General features: G+C 48.7%; 2 protein-coding genes across 11 annotated transcripts in view; one reads left to right on the top strand and one right to left on the bottom strand.

The window, feature by feature from the left end:
- Positions 1 to 10,851: 10,851 nt before the first annotated feature.
- LOC144290939 (uncharacterized) lies at positions 10,852 to 22,803 on the bottom strand. Of its 8 annotated transcripts, XR_013358409.1 has the most exons (6): positions 22,524 to 22,803; positions 21,854 to 22,021; positions 20,910 to 21,019; positions 20,385 to 20,473; positions 11,953 to 12,092; positions 10,852 to 11,370 (listed from the first exon to the last, which is right to left on the bottom strand). XR_013358409.1 is itself a non-coding variant. In XM_077860643.1 (5 exons), exons 1-4 carry the CDS (start codon positions 22,761 to 22,763, stop codon positions 20,389 to 20,391), a joined length of 603 nt encoding a protein of 200 aa, XP_077716769.1. In that variant the 5' UTR covers positions 22,764 to 22,803; the 3' UTR covers positions 17,365 to 19,825; positions 20,385 to 20,388. The 8 variants fall into 8 exon arrangements, 1 of the variants encoding a protein (XP_077716769.1); XM_077860643.1 differs by lacking the exons at positions 10,852 to 11,370; positions 11,953 to 12,092 and adding an exon at positions 17,365 to 19,825; XR_013358412.1 differs by lacking the exon at positions 22,524 to 22,803 and having other exon boundaries at positions 20,385 to 21,263; positions 21,854 to 22,517.
- Positions 22,804 to 23,203: 400 nt separating this feature from the next.
- DOT1L (DOT1 like histone lysine methyltransferase) overlaps positions 23,204 to 23,725 on the top strand; it is a 65,435-nt gene continuing 64,913 nt past the window's right edge. Inside the window, exon 1 of one of the 3 annotated variants that reach the window (XM_077860625.1) lies at positions 23,204 to 23,347. In XM_077860625.1, the coding sequence (XP_077716751.1) occupies positions 23,267 to 23,347 (81 nt within the window). In that variant the 5' untranslated portion in view covers positions 23,204 to 23,266. The remainder of the gene's footprint in view (positions 23,348 to 23,725) is intronic. The other 2 variants (XM_077860624.1, XM_077860627.1) reach the window with 2 other exon arrangements.

Raw genomic sequence — 23,725 nt, 5'->3', positions numbered from 1 at the left:
GCTCCTCGCAGGGAGCCTAATGCAGGACTTGATCCCAGGACTCCAGCATACCACCTGAGCCAAACGCAGATGCCCAACCAACTGAGCACACAGGCGCCCCTATTTATTTATTTCTAAAGTAGGCTCTATGCCTAATATGGGGCTTGCACTCACCTCCTTGAGACCAAGAATAGCACACTTCACTGACTGAGCCAGCCAGGTACCACTGGCTGTATGTTTTAAGTGGAACGTATATACTTTATGACTCAGAAAATTCATTATTGTTCCAGATAAGAATGCAAAAATACATCCACCAAAGACTTGGATAAGAACGTTCACAATAGCTGCACTTATATTTGTCAAAAATCCAAAACACTCCAAATGTCCCCCAACAGAAAATGGATGCACAACTTGTGGTAGTCATATGACAGAATATTCTGCAGCAGTGAAAATAATAGATTATTAATACACAGAACAAAATGGATAGATTGCACAGACACAGTGTGGAATAAAATAAGCCAAACACAAAGGAGTGTGCATGACATGATTCTATTAACGTGAAGTTCAATTACAGGAAAACCTAATCTATGATAAAAAGAATTAAGTAACTCGAGGCTCCTGGGTGGCTCAATTGGTTGAGCATCTGCCTTCTTTGGCTCAGGTCATGGTCTCGGGTTCTGGGGTGGAGTCTTGCATCGGGCTCTCTCTGCTCAGAGGGGAGTCTGCTTCTCCCTCTTTCTCTGCCCCTCCCCCAACTTGTGCATGCACATGCTCTCTCTCTTTTTCATTCTCTCTCTCAAAAAAATAATTTAAAAAATTAAGTAACTCATAGGTTACACAGCTGTCCATAGGAGAACTGGAGACTAGATGCTTAAGTTCTGGCATATCTGTGCGAAGAGATTCCTGACCAGCTGTTAAAAAGAATGTAGCAGGTAACTGCAATGGGAATTGTCTTCCCACCCTGCACAGCCAGACAATTGGACAGAATATATGAGATGATGTGTTTCAGACAGCCTATGATAGGCAGTACGGGACTATCACACCCGAGAGAAGGGAAAAAACAAGCCCCACTGTTACTCCTGGATTCTGCCTATAGGTGGTAGCCAGGCTGTGGTCAGAAGGGAAAACCCAACAAAACACAGTGGTTTTGTGAAGTGAGGGGACGAAGATGGGAGATGAGGGAGGTCAAGGTGGCTATAACTTTTAGGGCAATGTACCAGAGAGCAGGGAACTATCTTGAGAAAGATATTTTCAAAGGGGCCCCCACAAGTCTTTGGCTGAAGGTCACTGCATGTGCATGTGGTGAAGCTTCACTAGTCCAGGCAAAAAACAATGGCTGAGAAACAGGGAGAATAAAAATAAACTTCTAGCCCCAAATAGTACAATATGAAAAATGCTCACTGCATGGAATTAGCAAAAGAGTAGATATTGAGGACAGATTGGTGAAATTAAGGATTTTATGATAAAAGTGTACTTATGGTAAAATATAGTACAAAAAATAGTACAAATATATATTTACAGGTTTATATAAATGTGTTTATATAATATGTAATATAAATGCATACTGATAATATGATATGAATATAACATAAAAACATACTTACAGTAAAAGCTATCTATGGGCAGCCCCGGTGGCTCAGCGGTTTAGCATCACCTTCAGCCCTGGGCATGATCCTGGAGACCCAGGATCAAGTCCCACGCCAGGCTCCCTGCATGGAGCCTGCTTCTCTGTCTGTGTCTCTGCCTCTATGTGTCTCTCATGAATAAATAAATAAAATCTTTTTTAAAAAGCGCTAAAATGAAATATACAGAGGACAAAAATGCTTAGAGGATGAACAGAACCTCAGTGACCTACAGGATAACATCAGGTAATCCAACATACATATAATTGGAGTCCCAGATAAGAAGGGGGAAAAGGAAGGACAAAAAAACAAAACCAAACAAACAAAAAAACCATGAATGGCAAAAAAAATTTACAAATATGATGAAAACCATAAGCCCAGAGGTCTAAAAAGCTCAAAGAATGCCATGAAAGATAAGCATAGAAAAACCACACGCACACACACTATAATTAAAGTATCAGAGGAGCACCTGGCTGGCTTAGGCAAGGGATTGAGTAACTCTTGATCTAAGGTAATGAGTTCAAGGCCCATATGGAGCATGGAGATTACCTTAAAAAGTAAAACAAAGTACTAGAAACCAGAGATAAAGAAAAAAATATTTTATTTTTTATTTTTAAAAATATTTGATTTATTATTTATTAGAGACAGAGAGAGAGAGGCAGAGTCACAGACAAAGGGAGAAGCAGGCTCCATGCAGGGAGCCCAACGTGGGACTTGATCCTGGGTCTCCAGGATCACGCCCTGGGCTGAAGGCGGCGCCAAACCGCTAAGCCACCAGGGCTGCCCTTATTTTTATTTTTTAAAGATTTTATTTATTTGAGAGGGAGAGAGGAGAGAGAGAGAGAGAGAGAGAGAACGAGTAGGGGTAGACAGAGGGAGAAGCAGACTCCCCATTGAGAAGATGGGGAGTCTGATGTGGGATACGATCCCTGCCCCGGGATCACAACTTGAGCCAAAGGCAAACAGTCAACCACTGAGCCACCCAGGTGCCCCAAATGACAGAAATTTTTAATAAAAACAATTCACCCCAGAAGACAATGGAGTATTAACTTTCATGTACCAAAGGAAACAAAACAATCAAAACAAAACTTTAAAATTCTTTACCTAGCAATAATATCTTTCAAAGCAAATACAGCTCATATTTCCAGACAAATAAAAACCAAGGAAATTTGTGATCAGTGGATTGACATTGAAAGAAATGTCAAAGGATGTTCTTTGGATAGAAGGAAAATGGCTGAACAGAAATGTGGGGGCATCTGGGTGGCTCAGTGGCTGAGCATCTGCCTTTGGCTCAGGGTGCGATCCTGGGGTTCAGGGATCACGACCTGCATCGGGCTCCCCACAAGGAGTCTGCTTCTCCCTCTGCCAGTGTCTGCCTCTCTCTGGGTGTCTCTCGTGAATAAATAAATAAAATCTTTTAAAAAAATGATAAGGTAAGTACCAAGAGGAGAAAGTACTAACAATACATATATGTGACAAAATTAAATGCTAATAAAAAATAAGAAAATAAGACGACCAATTTCTTAAGTAGGTGAGTAGATTTGAACAGCTCAATTTTACCAAAGAAGATTATGAATATTGAATAAGCACATGAAAAGATAATTGCCATAATTAGTCATTAAGAAAATGCTCAATGGGATATCACAATACATCTATTAGAAAGATGGTTGAGCATCAGTGGTTGAGCGACTGACTTTGGCTCAGGTTGTGATCCCAGAGTACTGGGATCAAGTCCCGCATCACACTCCCTGCAGGGAGCCTGCTTCTCCCTCTGCCTGTGTCTCTGTCTCTCTCGCTGTGTCTCTCAAGAATAAATAAATAAAATCTTAAAAAGAAAGAAAGATTACATTTAAAAGCCTGTTAACACCAAGTATTGGCAAAGATGCACAACAATTGTGACTTTCATACGCGGCTGGAGTAAACAAAAATGGCACAACCACTTTGGAAAATGGTTTAGCAGTTTGTTACAAAATTGAAGATACATTTACTATATGTGCCAACAATTCCACTCCTGGGTATCTGCCCAAGAGAATTTCTCTTGGGTAGAAATTAAAACATATTTCCAAACACAGACCTATATGCAAATGATCATGACATCTTTATTTATAATAGCCCAAATGTGGAAACAATTTAAGTATCCATCAACAGATGGATGGATTAAAAAAATAGCATGTCCATCCAAATGGAATACTTCTCAGCAACAATAATAGATGAACTGATGCACACAACAACTTGGATGAATTTCAAAAACATTATACCAAATGAGAGAAGCCAGATTCAAAACATTACATACTGTATGCTTCCATTCTATGTAATTCAAAAAACACTGGAAAACATATTGACGGAAAATATATCTGATGTCCTGAGGCCAGGGATGAGTGGAGGGTTCATTGTAAAGGAGAAAGAATTTTGGGGTGATGGAAATGTGCTATTTGGTGATTGTGATATAGTTATACAACCATAAACAACTGACAAAACTAGGGGCGCCTGGGTGGCTCAGACAGTTAAGCATCTGACTCTTGATTTCAGCTCATGTCATGATCCCAGGTAGTGACATCAAGCCCTGCATCAGGCTCCACACTCAGCACAAGACTGCTTGGGATTCTCTCTCTCCTCCCCCTCTGTCCCTTCCCTCACTCTCTCTCTCCCTCTCTAAATAAATAAATAAATATTCTTTTTTAAAAGTCCAAAAATGGGGTGGCTTGGTGGCTCAGCAGTTGAGCATCTGCCTTTGGCTCAGGGCATGATTCTAGAGTACCGGGATCTAGTCTCAGATTGGGCTTCCTGCGGGGGGCCTGCTTCTCCCTCTTCCTGTATCTCTGCCTCTCTGTGCTTCTCTTCAATCAATAAATAAAATCTAAAAAAAAGTCCAAAACTTATCAAAATGTAAGTTTAGAGTAAGTGAATTTAGTTGTATGTAAAGTATGCTTCAATAAAGCTGTGGAGGAAATGCTACAAGTTGAGGGGGATTTTACATTGTCAGGAAAAAAATGTAAAAGGTGGGAAAAGATACACCATCCCAATAGTACTCAAGAAATCTGGAGTAGTTGAATTTTTATCAGAAAAAAAAAAATTGAAACAAAGAATATTACCAGGGATAAGGAAGGGGATTACAAAATGTTGGAGGGGTCAATTCACCAAGAGGATATAATAATCCTCCCCTAATAACTATGTTCAAAATACATGAAGCAAAACTGACTAGAATGAAAAGAAAAAATAATCAAATCCACAATTATGGCAAGAGAGTTCTTTTTTAAATTTTTTATTATCATTTTTTAAAATTGTAATTTATTTCTTCATGAGAGACGCAGAGAGAGAGAGAGAGAGAGAGAGAGAGAGAGAGAGAGAGGCAGACACAAGCAGAGGGAGAAGCAGGCTCCATGCAGGGAGCCCGACGTGGGACTCCGATCCCAGGTCTCCAGGATCAGGCCCTGGGCTGAAGGCGGCGCTAAACCGCTGAGCCACCCTCTTGGGTGCACTCAAGGGGCTGCACTCTTTTTTTTTTTTTTTTTAAGATTTTACTTATTTATTCATGAGAGACACAGAGAGAGGCGGGGACATAAGCAGAGGGAGAAGCAGGCTCCTTGCGGGTAGCCCAATGTGGGACTTGATCCCGGGATCCTGGGATCACAACCTGAGCCAAAGGCAGATGCTCAACCACTGAGCCTCCCAGGTGCCCTGGCAAGAGATTTCAACATTCCTCTCTCAGTAATTAGTAGAGTAAGTAGTAAATCAGTTAAAATATAGAAGACTTGAATAATACTATCATATTAGCCAAAAAGAGCAGTATGTACACTCTTCAAATACACAGGAAGGGCAGCCCCGGTGGCCCAGCAATTTAGCACCGCCTTCAGCCCGGGGTGTGATCCTGGAGACCTGGGATCAAGTCCCTCATCGGGCTCCCTGCATGGAGCCTGCTTCTCCCTCTGCCTGTGTCTCTGCCCCTCTCTCTCTCTCTCTCTCTGTTTGTCTCTCATGAATAAATAAATAAAATCTTTAAAAACAAAAACACACGGAATATTCATCAAGATGATTAGATAATGAGCTGGGTCATAAAATAGGTCTCAATATGTACAAAATGTTTCATAACTACAACGTAATTGAATTGGAAATTAGTGATATCTGGAAAACCCTAAAATATCCCTCTAAAATCAGTAAATATCTTAGAGGAGATATTTTGAGGTTGCATAATATCTTCCTTCCCATCCTATTTTTCATCTGATATTTTAGTATTTATGGCATGTATTGTTTTAGACTTGCTGGGACATTGCATACCTTTTGGCTTTTCTATCTCACAGCCTTCCTCAAAGCCCCTTCTCCTCATGCTCCAATACCCTCTCCCCAGAGGAAAGCCACTGTTAGCAGTTGAGGATGTCTCCTTCCAGACCCTCTCTCTCCATTTATGCATGCTGATCTTTACTTGTTCCATTTGGGGGTGGATGCATTTTCATACAATAAGAGCATGCTAATCTATTGCTTGCCTTCACTTACCAACATGTCTCGGATGCTGTTGTGAGCAGAATAATGGCCCCTAAAGATGCCCACATCCTGATCTCTGGGACCTGTGGCTATGCCACCTCATATGGTAAAAGGGATTTATGGATAAGGACCCTGAGATGGGGATGACCCTGGACTACCTGTAGGGAGGGAATGCAGCATCCTTACATGGTCCACACAAGAGGGAGGCAGAGGATGGGAGTCCAAGAGATGGGAAGACCCTACACTGCTCTCTGCGAGGATGGAGGAGGATCTGTGGACCAAGGATGTAGCATCTCTGGAAGCTGGAAAAGGCATGAGATAGGTTTTCCTGGGGCCCCTGGGAGGAACCAGCCCTGCCCACACCTGGGTTTAGTCAAGTGAAACCATAGTCGGACTTGTGACCTCCAGAGTGTACTGAAGAATGGTTTTGACAAGGGCCAATTTTTACCTACCTGGTTCTGGTGGGCTGCCTGCAATATCCGGGAGAGCCAGCAGAGAGCAGTGCTAGCCAGGGTCAGACATGGCGCCGCCCTTCCCTGAAATGATCTTGGCTTGGGAGCTGGGAGCATGGCATCCTGACCAGAGGTTTGGGCATCTGTCATCAATTCCAGCTCCAGCCTCAAATCAGTGCTCTCACCTATAAATGACCCATCCATCCATGCATTATCCATTCATCCAAGATCCACCTATCCACCATCCACCCCATCCATTATCCATCCATCCATCCATCCATCCTCATCTATCCATCCATCCAACAAACCTCCCATCTGTCAGTGCTTCTGTCTATTCATCCATTCATTCAACAACATACTGAGTGTAGACCGTGTACGGACTTTGGCAGTGAACAGACATGGAGGGCCAAGTCACAGCCAAGAGAAGTTTTGGGGGAAACGACCACGCAGATGTTAGGACAAAGTGAAAGATCAGAACAAACAGCATGGTGGAAGAACGGAGAGAAAGCTGGTGTCATTGGAGTGTAAGTGAGGAGGGGAGTAGAAGGTGAGCTGGGCAAGGCGGCTAGGCGTCACCTTACAGGAGTGTTCATAGAGCGCCTGTGCCATACCCCACACGTGTTCTTCTACTTTGATCCTCAAGACAATGGGTGGGGGTCATTGCAATTTTTGCTCCTGATAGCAGAGGCTCAGAGAAGGGCGGTCAATGAGCCAAAACTCCATAGCTAATTAAGTTGCCATATATGGATTCAGGTGTCATGTTTGTCTCCTGCTCCCAGGAACCTTTGGACTCAACTGTGTCACCATTAACAGACTCTCTTCTGCACTCGGCTTCACTGCTTTGAAGCTCTCTCAGGCCAATAAGGTGAACACCTGTTGTATCCGTCACCAAGTGTCATGATAATGCTGTGTAACAAACTACACCAAACTCAGGCAATAATCATCTATTTGACAGGAATCTGTCTATTCCCATCTTCAGGTGTGCTGGGCATCAGTAGAGCTAACTTAGCTGCTTCTGGTTCCGAGCTTCATGTTGCCCCATGTGCCTTCCACACAGGGTGTGCTGGTAAATGTTTAATAGCCGTCCTTGGGGTGGGGGCCGGGGTGGGGATGGAGGTGTTTGTCACCTTTGTCAATTTCTGTGGTGTAAATACTCGCACTGTGGCTTGTCTCAATTGACCATTGTGACATCACCGAATGTGACAAGAGGTGAGCAGTGGCAGGCCGTTACACACTGCCTAGGCCAGGTGGGCTGCTGTAACAAAAATACCATAAATGCGGGGTGGGGGCTTATAGACAATAGAAGTTTATTTCTCACGGTTCTGGAGGCGAGGAAGTCCAAGATCAAGATGCTGGAAGCTCTCTGGGGCCATTTTTTTATAAGCACACCAATCCCACTCATGAGGACTCCACCTTCATGTCCTAATCAGTCCCCCAATGGCCCCACCTCCAAATTTCAATACACTGGAGGTTAGGCCTCAAGATACGAATCTGAAGGGGACAGTTCTGATGCAACTGATGTAAATAACCTGAAGCTATAACCTGCCTATATCTGTATAATCTGAAGCATGAACAACACATGATAACACCAAGAGAATGGTAAAACGAATGGGGATAGTGAGTTTTGAGTATTGGTCACCTTTGTTTTACATATAGCTCGTTTAAGTGTACATTTACATACCCTAACTTCTAACACTGGCTGTGTCTAAAACCCAGGCCGCAAAATAACTAAATATTTAACAATCAGCCCTTATGAGCCAGTGTGAGCTGACGTCAGCACGTTGCCAGCTCCACATGTCACTGTTCTCCCTCCCGGCGCCAGGCTACACACCCAGGGGCCGTGTCCCTCCCCAAGCGACTTCTGAGCACCCGCTATCATCCTATTGGCCAGAGCAAGTCAGGGGTGTCTCACCCCATGGGGCAGGGACATACTTCCTACAGTTAGAAAAATTTCAGCCTCACCTGACAGTGTGTTGACACAGGGAGGGGTTAGGAACATGGAAGAATGAAACAAGGAGCCACATCTGCCATCGTGTCTCCCTCCCTCTTTTAAAATAACAGCTATTGAGATGTTTGGGATGCCTGGGTGGCTCCGCGGTTGAGCGTCTGCCTTCCTCTCATGGTGTGATCCCCGGGTCCCAGGATTGAGTCCTGCATTAGGCTCCCCACAGGGAGCCTGCTTCTCCCTCTACCTGTGTCCCTGCCCCTCTCTTTGTGTGTCTCTTATGAATAAATAAATGAAATCTTTCTAAAAAAAAAGACATGCCTAGGAAAACTCACCCCCCCCTCCTGTGTGTGTCTCTTTAACTCTCATACGATCAGATTGACAACACTCTGACACCAGGTGTGACATCAGCCGGGAGCCCTACAATCTGACTCCCCAGGGAACACCACCCTCCTGGTACCACCACATGTTCGTTGACCTGGAAGTTCCCCAAACCTGGTAATTAGGGGATTTTATGGAGGTTTCATCACATAGCCATGATTGATCATCAGCTCAATCTTCAGCCCTTCTTCCCTCCCTGGAGGGTGAGAGTGGGGCTGAAAGTTCCAAGCTTCTATCTTTTTTAAAGGTCTTATCTTTAAAGCAATCTCTACACCCAGTGTAGGGCTCAAACTCAGAACCCCAAGACCAAGGAGCCAGACGCCTCACCAACTGAGCCGGCGGGGTGGCCCTGAAAGTTCCAAGCTTCCCGTGGTCTCTCTGGTGACCTGCTCCCATCCAGGAGCCCACCAGGTCATCTCATTAGAACAAAAGATGCTTCTATCACTCAGGATGTGCCAAGGGATCTAGGTACTCAGGGTCAGGAACTGGGGACAGAGGCTCAATAGCAGAACAAAAGATGTTCCCAGGCGCTCTTCTCATTCAGGAAATTCAAGAGTTTTAGGAGCTCTAGACAGGAACTGGGGGACAGAGACCTACATATATATTTGCTATTATTTCACAGGATATGATTTACATACCATAAAATGGACCCCTTTAAATGTACAACTCAGTGGTTTTTAGTATATTCACAAAATTATTCAAACATCGCTACTCCAATTTTAGGACAGTTTCTGCACAAAACAAACTCCTGTCCCCATCAGCAATCATTTCCCACCCCCTGCCCAGCCCCCAGCCCCACCCAAGCCCCCTCCCCGTGCGTGGACGAGCCCGTCCTAGACGTGTCACACACATGGACTCACACCCTGTGGGGCCTCCTGTGTCTGGTTCCCTCCCTGAGCATGTGGGCTCGGGGGCCTTCCCGGGGGCGGCGTGTGTGGGCGCCTTGCACCTGTTTGAGGCCGAGTGATGCACCTGTGTGCACATACCTAGTCATCCACTCATGGATATTTCTATTGTTTCTACTTTTGACAATTATGAAAAATGCTGATGTGAACGTCCATATACAAGTTTCTGTGTGGACACGTATTTTCATTTCTCTTAGGCATTTCCATAGGAGTGGAATCGCTGGATCATACGATATCTCTATGCTTAGTCTTCTGAGGAACTGCCAGACTATTTTCTGAATCAGTTGCTCTGTTTTACGTTCCCACCAGCAGGGTATAAGTGTCCCGGTTTCTGCACATCTTCTCCAACACTTGATATTATGTTTGTTTTTTTTTTTTTTTTTTTTATTCTTGACATCCTGGTAGGTACGAAGCAATTACTCACTGCGCTTTGGATTTGCATTTCCCTGAGGGCTAATGATATTGAGCATCTTTTCATGCATTCATTGACCATTTGTATATCTTCTCTGGAGAAATGTCTATCAGATCCTTTGCCTATTTTTCAATTGGATTATTTCTATTTTACTTTTTAAAAAAGGTTTTATTTATTTGACAGAGAGCACACAAGTCAGCAGAGCAGTAGGCAGAGGGAGGAGAAGCAGAGAGCCCAACGCAGGGCTGGATCCCAAGACCCTGGGATGCCAGGTGCATCCAGGTGCCCTTCAATTGGATTATTTTTAAATTGTTGAGTTAGTTGTAAGAGTTTTTTATATATCCTAGATCCAAGTTCCTTATCAGATACCTGATATGCAGATAATATTTTCTTGTATTTTGTGGGTTGTCTTTTTCATTTTCTTGTTGGCGTTCTGTTAAGGCGCAAAAGGGTTTCATTCTGATGATGTGTAATTTATCTAAATTATATGCATGCATGTGCATATTTTTAATGGATATGTGCTCTCATTTCTCCTGGCCACACATCCAGGAGTAGAATCTCTGGGCCATGGGTTATGTCTATGCTTAGTTTCAGTAGATAATGCCAAACAGTTATCTGAATTTATGATCCCCGCATCAGTGGTTGAGGTTTCCAGCACTATTTGCTCCCGCCAACACTTGGTTCTGTCAACAATGTTTATTCAATGAACACATGCATATACGTGATTGTTACGTGCCTGTCTGGCAGACCAGGAACCTGGATACTAGCGGCCTTCCCCCGTTACCCTGCATCCTAGTCCTCCGATTGGGACTGAGAAAGCACCTTCCCAGTGTGCCTGTGTGGGGAGGAGTCCCCGAGGGCTAGGCCCGGTTCCTGGGTGAACAATTTGGTACCTCCCCCCTACTTCCCCCAGAGACACCAATTAGGCTGTTTCAATGCCCTGCTAGCTGGGGAGGAGGTCCCAGCAATGAAGCCATCATCTTGCATCACTTGTGGTCCTGGTAACCACAGGCAGCGGGTTTGCTGGGGGGATGCAGAAGTGAGGTGGCAACAGAAGTGCAAGTCAGGCTTCCTGGGAGGTGGCTAGGAAGCCTTGAGGGGCCTGGTCCCAGTCAACGCTCCACCAGGAACACAACCCGACAGCGCGTCCTTGTCTTCTTAGCTGTGAAGCGCGGTCATGCTATTCCCCGTTGGCCTAATCTCATGGGAAGAAAGGAGGGCAAAGGTGTTCATTATATTGACATTGCTAATCGCGATAATGAGCATAAACGTTGAGCGTTTGCTCTAAGTTTTGTCCATGGTACATCATTTGATGCCCATACGTGGTTCATATAAAAATCAGAGGCTGAGCACCTGCCTTTGGCCCAGGGCGCGATCCTGGAGGCCCAGGATCGAATCCCACGTCAGGCTCCTGGTGCATGGAGCTTGCTTCTCCCTCTGCCTATGTCTCTGCCTCTCTCTCTCTCTCTCTCTCTCTGTGTGACTATCATAAATAAATAAAAAATTTTAAAAGAAATCAGAGGCTGGGTGGCTCAGTGGTTGAGCATCTGCTTTCTGCTCAGGGCAAGATCCCAAGGTCCTGGGACCATTGGTACATCTGCATGGGGTTTGGGAGGGGAGCCTGCCTCTCCCTCTGCCTGTGTCTCTGCCTCTCATGAATAAGTAAATAAAATCTTTAAAAAAAAAATCAAAGATTGACCCCCCTCCTCCACACCACATGCAACTGCTAAGCAGCAGAGACAGGATTTGAACTCATATTTCAACCTCCGTGTCCCACCTTCAAAAATCCCACAGAGGGAAGCTCTGATTGGGCCTCTTCATCACCGTCCAAGGCCTCTGTTGGCTGGAACTCCCGCCCACCCGATAGGCTGCTCCTCCAACCTACAGGGCTGGATGCTTTGGCAAGGGAGCCAAACCCTGTGAAGGAACTCTGATCACATGACAGCATCACATGACAGTAAATACAGCTGCTCCGGCCCCCAAAAGTGAGGGGGGCCACTTCCCCCAAAGGCCCCCCTGTGCCTGTGGCAGGTGTTTGCATTTCTGGGGAAGAGAGAGATCCACCTGAGATACAGGACTGCCCATTAAATTTGAGTTTCCCTTGGGATCCCTGGGTGGTGCAGCGGTTTGGCACCTGCCTTTGGCCCAGGGCGTGATCCTGGAGACCCGGGATCGAATCCCATGTTGGGCTCCCGGTGCATGGAGCCTGCTTCTCCCTCTGCCTGTGTCTCTGCCTCTCTCTCTCTCTCTCTGTGACTATCATAAATAAATAAAAATAAAAAAAAATAAAAGCTCATTTCTTTTAAAAAAATAAATTTGAGTTTCCAGTGAACACTGACTTTTGTTTAACTGTAAGCATGTCCTGTTAAATATTTGGGACGTACTTACATTACAAAAATTATTCGCTGTTTATCTGAAGCTCAACTCTAACTTGGAATCCTGTATATTTAATTGCTAGATCTGGCGATGCTGGTTCCAGAGACTCCCTACCGCAGACGGTTCACAGGGAGGACGGGGGAATGACAGAGGGGAGAAGCTTGTGAGGACTCCATCCCCGCCTGGGCGCTAAAGCCCTTCTGGCTTGTGGATCCTGGTCCTACCTGCTCCCGCCTGTACTGTAGCCCCGCTCCCCCTGTTTCTTTCCCTTTTCTCCTCCCATGAAGAAGAGAGAAATATGTCTCGTTCCTCTCTTCTCTTGAATGATCCCAACATCCCCTGGAAGTCTGAACAATGAACCAACGTACCAACCTCTTTATGTTCATGCTGGAACTGTGGATTGGAGCTACTGGATGGCTCATCTCACATTAGCAACAGCTAATCCCAGCTTCTTCCTCTGTGTTTCAGGATAACCCCTTCCCCACCACTGTCCGCTTCAGTGCTGAAAGCCCATCTGATACAGACCTCCAGGGACTCCACTGTGGTCCCAGGAAGTTAGATTTATTAACTTGCCACAGCATATGAGACCACATAATAGAGGATGTATGGAGTGTCTCGTGAAAAAAGGGGGGGGGGAAGGAAAGAGATGATGGATTTGAGGGAAAAGTAGAGTTTGGGTAATATTTACATGAAGCAGAGTTTGACGGGCTCAAAGCTAGCCAGAGCTATGAGTGAAGAGGTTGGTGTTAAGATTGGGCTAAGTTGCGGAGATGGAGTTTTGTTTCCTTGGAAACTGTCATGTGTGATGTTGTGTCTAGACAGCCTAGAAGCTCCTCACCTGGATGGGAAATGCAGACTACTTCTATGGGTCAACTTGACCTAGCGGGTTCAGACCCTCCAGACAAGAGCAAGATGTTGCATTCCCACCAATGAAACTGATTTTAGAGAACAACATTGTCCCTCCTATATCTTTAAACTTTAAACTATTTATTTATTTATTTATTTATTTATTTATCTATTTATTTGACAGAGAGAGAGAGCACAAGCATGAGGAGCAACAAAGCGAGAGAGAGAAGCAGACTCCACACTGAGCACGGACCCCGATGTGGGGCTCAATCCCAGGATCCTGAGATCATGACCTGAGCCAAAGGCAGATGCCACCCAGATGCTCCCTGCACTGTATCTTTTTTTAAGATTTTATTTATTTATTTAATTTCATTTTTTAAGATTTTATTTATTTATTCATGAGAGACACACAGAGAGAGAGAGGCAGAGGGAGAAGGAGGCTCTCTGCAGGGAGCCCGATGCGGGACTTGATCCCAGGACCCCCACCCAGATCAGGCCCTGAGCCAAAGGTTGATGCTCAACCGCTGAGCCACCCAGGCATCTCCCTGCACCATATCTTTATTTTTTTTAAAGATTTTATTTATTTATTCATGATAGTCACACAGAGAGAGACAGAGAGGCAGAGACACAGGCAGAGGGAGAAGCAGGCTCCATGCTGGGAGCCCGACGTGGGATTCGATCCCGGGTCTCCAGGATCGCGCCCCGGGCCAAAGGCAGGCGCCAAACCGCTGCGCCACCCAGGGATCCCTGCACCATATCTTTAATGTGATGAACAGAAGCTATTCATACAGACTCACATCATATATCTGTGTCCCATTACTTGGAAGACTTAAAGTCCGTGGCACCCCGCACCCAGACCTTGATTTTCTAATACCATTCTCCAACAAAAGGAACCAGGACTCCGTGGAGAGATGGCTGCTTCTAGACTGAGGAAATACACAACATGAGCGTGGAGCATCTTGTAGTACCAGGAAGTCAGTGTTTAAACAAATCCACTACAAAGATGGGGTTATGTCAACAGGACGCAGGAACCAACTGAAAGCCCAGTGCCCAAAGCTGAAACAATTTTTGTAGTGAAATACAGCAGGTTGGATTAAACTCAATTATAACATAAATATCTATGAATCCATATTGATGTAAATAAGTGATTAAAGAAATTAGTGGAAAAATAGACCTCCCAGGAAGAAAAATTCAAAAACAATTCTCATAAATACTCAACCCTCAAGGAGAGGGAGCATAATTTCCAACTTATAAATGTGAGGCATGCATAGCAGCTTGGAAACAAATGGAAAGAGGTGAGGGGAGAATAACTTATAGTGGAGACATCTGACAAACACACCTCAACCCGGTGATCAAGATCACCAGTGATAAGTCATATTGATAGAATGGACCCTTATTTTTTTAAGATTTATTTTTATTTATTTATGATAGACATAGAGAGAGAGAGAGAGAGAGAGAGAGGCAGAGACACAGGCAGAGGGAGAGGCAGGCTCCATGCCGGGAGCCCGATGTGGGACTTGATCCTGGGACTCCAGGATCGCGCCCTGGGCCAAAGGCAGGCACGAAACCGCTGAGCCACCCAGGGATCCCCTAGAATGGACCCTTCATTTGGGATGACACTTTACCTCTGTCATCTTTTTCGCTAACCTATAACTGCAGTCCAATCATAAGAAGAACACCGACAGGCCCCAGTTCAGAAACATTGTACAAGATGCCTGATCAGCACTCCTCAAAACTGTCAAGGTCATTAAAAAACAGAAACAGGGATCCCTGGGTGGCGCAGCGGTTTGGCGCCTGCCTTTGGCCCAGGGCGCGATCCTGGAGACCCGGGATCGAATCCCACGTCGGGCTCCCAGCATGGAGCCTGCTTCTCCCTCTGCCTGTGTCTCTGCCTCTCCCTCTCTCTCTCACTGTGTGCCTATCATAAATAAATAAAATAAAAAAATTAAAAATGGATGATATATCTTAAAACAAACAAACAAACAAAAACAAAAAAATACCAAGAAAATCGGGCACCTGGGTGGCTCAGTGGTTGAGCGTCTGCTTTTGGCTCAGGTTGTAATCCCGGGGTCCTGGGATTGAGTCCCACATTGGGTTCCCTACAGGGAGCCTGCTTTTCCCTCTGCCTGTGTCTCTGCCTCTCTCTCTCTCTCTGTGACTATCATAAATAAATAGAAATTAAAAAAAACATATTTAAAATAAAATCTTAAAAAAAAAACAACAAACAGGAAAATCTGAGCAACTGCCTCAGCCAAGAAGAGCTCAAGAAGACATGACCACTAAATATCATGCAGTCTCCTGGATGGGATCCTGGAACCAAAAATGACATAGAATTGGGAAAGTCCTGGAGTCAGGAAGTAGGTGGTGGGAGCCAAAGGTTGGGGGAGGTAAGTGTTTAATGGGGACAGAATTTCAGCTTGAGATGATGAAAGGTTTTGGAGATAGATGGTGGTGTTACACAACACTGCAAATGTTAATACCACCAAAATGTAAACTTAAAAATGGCAAATTTTATGTTATGTGTATTTTGCCACAATTAAAACCAGCAGCAACAGCAGCACCAGCAGACTCCAAGAATCCTATGTGCTTGACGAGATAGATGGTTTCTGGAGGCTGCCACGTGGTCAAAATAACAGAATAGTTTCTTTGTTTGTTTGTTTGTTTGTCCTTTGTTTTGAATCAGCATGCTCAAAACAACTGGTATAATTTTTAGAGGCCAAAACTTGGACACTTGAGGTTGTCCAGGAGTGCTTTGCATAATTCCTAAGAGATATGTCAGTAAAGGGAGGGCTCTCCTCAATCACAGATCTGCTTACTGCTCATCGGTTGGGACTCTCCAAGTGTGAAAATATTTAGAGGTTCCAGGAAAGCTCTAAGCTCTTGGGCTGCCCTAGAACTACCTCCCTACCCCACCCCCCAACTCGAGGCCCAGTAAGGACCTGGAAAAAAACGGAGTCCTGGGGTGTAGTTAGCAAGACGAAGTAGGAGTTAGAACAGCAGAGACCCAACCCCCTGGCTGTGAAAGGGAAGCGGTGGGGGGCGGGGGGGAGGGCATGGGGGGAGTGTTTCAGTACCACGGAGAGCTCTAAGCTGCCCAGAAAAGGCTAAACGGCCAAATCCTGCCAGAGTGTGTGTGGAGGGGCCTGGGGCGGGTGAGGGGACCGGGGGTGGGGTGGGCGCGGAGCAGGGATGCAGGAGCCTGGACTAAAGTGGGTGAGAGAGATGTAACCTCAGACCCCAGGAACTTTATTGGGGGGTGGAGAGCTCTCCAGTAGATCTGCCTTAGTGAGAAACTGGGTTCCTGCTTTTCTGAATCCTATGTTCAGCTCTGCATTGCCTTCCTCCTGCCCACAGGCGCTTGGCATCCTGCACGTCGCAGCCCTGGTTAACAGGCTGGGCTCTGGAGTTAGACCAACCCAGCTCAACCATGACTAGCCGCTTGTGACTCGGGTAATCACTAAACCCATCCAAGCCTGAGTGTTTTTTTTTTTTTTTCACCTGCAAAGTAGATGTCCCTCAGAGATGTCCACCTCCTAATCGCCAGGACTTATGGAAATGTTAGGTCACGTGGCAAAAGGAACTAAGGTTGTAGATGGATTTGAAGTTGTGAACAAGCTAGCTTTAAAATGAGAGTTTATCCTGGATTGTCTGGGTGGACTCAAGGTAATCATAAGGCTCCTTAAAAGTGGAAGATGGTCAGGGAAGTAGCAGCTGGAGCTGCTGCTGGCCCTGGAGATGAGGAAAGGCCATGAGGCAAGGAATGCTGGCGGCTTCTAGAAGCTGCAAAAGGCAGGGAGATGAATCCTCCCCCTAGACCTCCAGAATGGAGCAAAGCTCTGCCCACACCTTGGTTTTAGCCTGGTGCTTTACTCAGAGTACTCCAGAGATACAATGTATGTAAGACAGTAAATTTATGTTGTTTTATTTTATTTTATTTTTTTAAAGATTTATATATTTATTCATTCAGAGAGAGCGAAGAGAGAGGCAGAGACACAGGCAGAGGGAGAAGCAGGCTCCATGCAGGAAGCCCGATGTGGGACTCGATCCTGGGTCTCCAGGATCACACCCCGGGCCGCAGGCGGCGCTAAATCGCTGTGCCACCGGGGCTGCCCAATTTGTGTTGTTTTAGTTTGTGGTTCTTGGCTACAGCATCCATAGGAAACTGATACAAAAAGAATATCCCCCCCCCCCCGGGGTCCTTGCAGGATCAAGTGAGATTGTGTATAGAGAGCTTGGCTTAGCCCAGGCATACAGTCAGTGCTCAATAATTGGAAATGGTTGAGTTGTGAAAAAGTCTTATTGCAGGGAACTCAGAAAACCCTGGGCTTCCGAGGTACAGGGACCCGGATCCTGGAGCAGAAGGAATCCGTTCTCTCCTATTACTGCTGCTACTTCTGACTTTAAAGTGGGCCCCCACCAGCTGGCAGCTTCACCATTTCCCTGCTGGGGAAAATTTGGTGAATTCACCGAGATTTCCCAGAGCATCTGGCAATCAGATGTTATCCTGTGCTTGTTGGTCTTTACCATGAGAAAAAAAAAAAAAAAAAAAAAAAAAAAAACTATTTGTGGGCCTTGTGGGGTGTGTCATAAAAGCTGATCATCAGTGTAGTGGAAATGGTCATGAGCTAAATTTCCACTAGAAGAAAATACCTGTGTTACAGAGTGGAGGGCTGGGATCCTGCATGGGGTGAAGGATGGGGAGGTAATCCACTGTTTGCTGTGCTTTGAGCTCCCATAACCTAAACCAGAGGATCAGCAAACCACAGCCCCTGGAGCCAAATGGTGCAGGAAAATTGAGGGGGTGTTACATTTGGGGACGGGGGTGCTCTGCCCCAGCCCCCTGCAAGCATGCGTGGTAGGCATGCATGGCAAGGCAGCTGATTCCAAGAGGCAAGTGTGCTTGTGCCTCATATCAGGGGCTGACACACTTTCTGTAAAGGACCAGGGAGTCAATATGTTGGCTCAACTGTGCAGTGGTGGTGGAAAAGCAGTGGTAGTTGATGTGCAAATGAATGCATATGGTTGTGTTCCAATAAAACTTTACAAAAATAAGAAAGTGGGCTGGCTTAGACCCTATCCTAAGCCAACCCTCTTTAAAAGAGAAAGTATGTGCCCTTAAAGTCTCTCAAAATAACTTCAAGAGGTCTGGAAGCTTCCATTCTTTTTTATTTTTTTTAACCCATTTATTTACTTTAGGGGGGAGGTGCAGAGGCAGAGGGAAAGAGTCTTAAGCAGACTCCACGCTGAGCACAGAGCCTGACTTGGGGCTCGATCTCATGACCCTGAGATCATGACCTGAGCTGAAACCAAGATTCAGATGCCCAACAGACTGAGCCACGCGGGTGCCCCTGGAAGCCTCCATCCTTATCCTCTTACTGACATTAGAACACCTTAAGGCTCGTCTACTGGAAGATGAGACCAGAAAGTAGAGGTGAGCCAGCCCAGCTGAAGCCCTTTAGACCAACCAGCCTATCACTGGCCCATTGAATGGCCACATGTATGTGAATAAATCCCAGGCAAGACCAGCAGGAGAAATATCTGGGCTCGGTCCAAACTGCTAACCTACAGAGCAACGTATTTGCAAGTATGTTTACGTACCTATATACGTATATGTGTATATTTAAATACAAATATGAACTTGCTCATCATGCTAATCTGCACCCTGCTCTTTTAAATACAACCTATCGTGTCCATCTTTCTCCATGAGGACACTTTTTAAAGTTTCATCTGCTGGATGACCTTTAACTTGGCATACAGATTTGTGATCCTCCTTCCCTGTCACACAGATGCATCCGTGCACCCACTCTTGCCAAGAGTGATCTCACTGACCCTAGGACAAAGCAAATGACACAACAGGAATACCGAGAGAGGGTTCTCAGGGGGTTCTATATTTCTGGGACAGAGGCCTATCCTTGTCTGCAAAGCTGGTTATCATGATTATATTCGTTTCCACTTTTTAAATATAATTGCGATAAAATATGCTTAAAAATTTTTAAATGATTAAGATGGTAAACATTTTTTATTGAAGCATAATTAACATGCTATAGTGTTAGTTTCAGGTGTACAGGTGATTTGAAAATTATATACATCATGAAATGCTTACCAATGTAAGTGTAGTTACCGTCTTAGCCGTGTCTAAGTGCATGGCTCAGGGCACGAAGCACACTCACCCCTCCGGGCACCCAGCCCTTCTGACCCCTGGTGGGCTCAAGCTCAGCTCTGCGGTTGCATATCCCCAGTGCCTGTGCAAGGGTGGGGGTCCCACTGCAGCCGCTGGTGGCAGAGCGCGCCTGTCTCTCCCTCTCCCACCTTCCCCCATGCCAGGCTCTTCTCTGCGCCTCTCAAATCATCAACCTGCACTCGAGTCCTTGATCTCAGCGTCGACTCCGGGGAACTTCTGTGGCCAGAAGAGGTGACTCTGCAAAGAGCTAGCAGCCCCAGGCGGGTGACAGAGTCTGTAGTGTGTGGGGGGCCGGCACTACCTCTCCAGCTCTGAGTGCCATGTGGATGGGCGCACACGCCTGTCGTTTCATCCCTAGGGCCTGTCTCAGCCCGGCCTGGCTGCCTCTCGCTACATCACCTCCAAGGGTGCAGTCCCTTGGCTGATGGAGTCCCCGCCCTGGCAGGATTCTAGGGGAACTAATTGGTCAGAATAATGTTGGAGCAGAGTCTCCCCATCGGCACTGCTGACATTGGGGCCAGGCTGTTCTCTGGGGGGTGTCCTGGGCGCTGTGGGGTTTGAGCAGCATCCCTGGCCCCACACACTCGATGTCAGCCTCACCCCTAGTTGTGACAAGCAGAGATGTCCCCAGACATGGCCCAGTGTCCCCTGAGGGGCAGGATTGCTTGAGGTGAGAGCAGCTGTGTTGGGGCAGCCCGTGTGGGCCCCTTTCGTTTCAGGACCTGCATTTAAAGCTGCCCCTTCTCCCTCTCCCTCTCTTCGGTGGTCTCCTCGGCACCATCCCCACATGCTAAATTAAGTCTTACCAGCTTATCGTTTGCTGCCCTTTCTGGGACGCGAGCTCTGTGAGGGCATGGGTTTCCATCCACTGTCCGGGCTGCTATGTTCCCAGCATCTGGAAGAGGACCTGCCTTGTAGCAGATGCTTAAGAAATGCTTGTCGAATAAAGGAGGTGAGCAAAGAGATGAGTGGACGGGTGAAGGTTCCCAGGAAGGAAGGCAGGTGGGAGAGATTTCCTTTCCAGCTGCGTGGGGGTGGAAGTTAAATGCTCAGTAGACTAATGAGCCGTCTCTGCCCAGAACAGAGGGGTTCCCCATGTTTCCAAGTGCCAAGACTGGGACAGTCCTGGGCAAACTGGATGGCAGGTCACCCTACGAACCACTGTAACGGTACCAACAGCAATGCTGATGGCAAATAACTTCTTTGTACCAGGCAGGCACTGTTCTAGCACTTTCTGTGGTAACTGACTCAACCCTCTCAAACATCCTGAGGCAGGGACTGCTGGCATCAGCTGCTCAAATGAGGAAATCAGCAGAGGTTCAGAGACTCACCCAAAGTCAGCCGGCAGGGAAGGGTGGGCCAGGATTGGAATTCTGTGGGTACGGAGCAGGTGTAAAGCATACTCTGCGGCCCCACCTTGTCTGTGGGGTCCAGGAAGATTCTGGAGGATGTGAACAGAGAACCAGACTAATGGCAGAGGGAGGAGTCTTAGGAAGAATGTTCTAAGCAGGGGAAAGGCACGTGCTGATGGCCCCAGGCCAAGGTCACACTCCTCCAGGGCTTGGCCTGACATCCCTCAGATGGTGGGGGGCAGGCAGGGGAGGGGTGGGATGGGAAGCAGCTGTCTGTGGCCACTCTGGTTGGCTGCCGGAGTCAGCGTCTGAAAGGTCCCCGGTCGGGGGTCTCTGCGCAGCAAGGAGAGGGTAGATAATAGATAGAGGGAGGGGAGGGAGGGGACTAGATGGAGGAGGCGGGAGGAGGGAGGAGGAAGAGAGGGTGTTTCCTGAGACACATGCTTTGGCTGCCTCTGTGTCCTATGGGACGGATGGAAGCTAAAAATAGCCTGAGAGCCGGGGACCCCGAGATGACTGACTGGCTTTCCACCCTGGGAGGACAAGGGGTGGCTCTGGGCTTTGGGTTCCTCAGGCTGGGGACCCTAACCCTCGTCTCTAGGGCCTGGCAGGCTGTCCTGAGCTCACAAAGTTCAGGTTGGTTGTGTGATCCATGGGAGGTTTGTCCCTCTCCGGAGCCCTCCCTCCCTGTCACCTGGGTAACCGTCTGGCCCCCCCACTCCTCTTCCTGCTTCTTCCTTTACCGCCCCACCCAAACTTCGGACCCATTCTCTGCAGAGCAACCAGGGCTGTTTTTAGAAAGGTTTTTATTGACAGACCTACATAAAGTGCAGGACAGATACCTTCTCACAGGTGAATGTCCCTTCGTAACCCCTCTGACCCCTGGGGTAACCACTGTCCTGACTTCTAATGCCCTCGGTTACCTGGCCTTGGTCTAGAGCTTCCAATAAATGGAAGCTACTGCAGCTGGTCTTTCGGACCTCGCCTCTTTCCCTCTGCATCGGGCGGCCACTGCGGTACTGCGGCGTTGTCAGAGCTCTACCTTCCACCTGCCTGACCTTGGGCAGGTCACTGCGCCTCAGGCTCCTCACCTGGCAAGAACGGACACCATCACCTGCGCTCCTGGGAAGCTGTGACACCTCAGGGAGGTACCGAAGGGGCAGGTGTGTGTGGCTCCCTTGCTGACACATAGCGGGGGCTCCATTATAACAGGTGTATCAGGGTTCTCCAGACACGCGAGAATCCGTAGAAAGTCTGTGCGTGCACGTCTACACACACACACACAAAGACGTATAGGTGTGCATGCGGCCTGTATACACGTGCAACACACCCACACGCATAAAACATGCAATGCACATGTGCAGACATATGCACACGTACACAACAGGCACAGGCATGCACGGCACGCAGGTGCATACGTAGATGTGTGCACACATACAGGTGAGCAGGCATGGCACGCGCTGTGTGTACAGGCTTGCACGGATAACATAGGTACACACGGGCGCGACACGCGCACGCCTGTGAGCAGACACCTGCACCGCACATGGCGCACACGCACAAACGCACAGCTCCGTATTATACACCCGCACATACTGCTATTTGAGGGACTTGAGTCGTGTTCACGTCCAGCCAGAAAATCCGCAGGGAAGAGCCGACGCCGCAGCCGGGGCCCGGAGGCCGCCGCACCGAGCGAGCGGCAACCCGGCGCCCCCCGCACACGCTCCTCCGTCCAGCGCGCGCGGCGGGCGTCCCGGCCCGGCGGGAGTCGCGGCGGCCCCGGGCGCGCGGAGGGAGGGGCCCCCGCTCCTCCGGGGCGGGGCTCGAGCCTGTCATCCCCGGCCCGCGGGGTCTCCCCGGGTCCCCGCGTCGGGCCGGCGGGGGCGGCCGAGGGCAGCCGAGGACGTGCGTGCGTGCGTGCGTGCGGGCGAGCCCACGGGGCGGGCGGCGGGGGGGGGCGCGCGCGGCGCGGCGGGCGGGGCAGCGGGCGCGCGCCGCCTCCTCGCGCCGGCCCCCCCCGCGCGCGCGCGGCGAATGGTTCGGCCCGGCCCCCGGCTCATTGTGCTCGCCTCACGCCGGCCCAAGATGGCGGCGGCGCTGGAGGCCCCGGGCCTGTGACCACAAAGAGGAGCCGGGGGCCGGACGGGAGCGCGGCGGCGGCGGCGGCGGCGGCGGCGGCGGCGGCGCGGCCGAGGCCCAGGCCAGCCCCCTCCCCTCAGCCTCCCGCCCTCCCGCGCTCCGCCCGCCCTCCTCCGCCCGCCGCCCCGCCCCCCGCCGGCGGCGCCGCGCCCCTCCCCCAGCCGCCCGACTAGCATGGTGCGGCGGCCGCGCGCGCCGACATGGGGGAGAAGCTGGAGCTGAGGCTCAAGTCGCCCGTGGGGGCCGAGCCCGCCGTCTACCCGTGGCCGCTGCCGGTCTACGTGAGTGCCGCCCCCGCCGGGTCCCGCGGAGCCCCCGCCCGAGGGCCGTTTGCGGGGCGGGGCGGGCGCGGGCGCGGGGGGCGCCGGGCTGCGGAGCCGGGGACCCGCGGCGGGGACGGGCCGGGGCCTCGGGGCGCCCGGCGGGGGAGCCCGCGCGCCGCGGCCCTCGCGCGCTCCGGGGGTGTCAGGTTTTGGGGAGCGCCGGCGGCCGGGGGCGGGGGCGGGGTCGGGGTCGGCGGCCCCCGCCCTCCGCCGCCGCGGGGTTTCGCGGCTTCCAGCCCGCCGCGCGCGCCGGAGTTTTTCTATTTTTGCTCCTCCTGCGGCCGGAGGCGAGGTCGAGCCCGGGCCCTGGCTTTTCCGGCGGGCAGCGCCCGTGTG

The sequence above is a fragment of the Canis aureus genome, chromosome 19 (assembly GCF_053574225.1).
Source record: "Canis aureus isolate CA01 chromosome 19, VMU_Caureus_v.1.0, whole genome shotgun sequence".
NCBI lineage: Eukaryota > Metazoa > Chordata > Mammalia > Carnivora > Canidae > Canis > Canis aureus.
The sequence above is the reverse complement of the archived record's forward strand: the minus strand, read 5'-3'. Positions and strand labels throughout refer to the sequence as shown.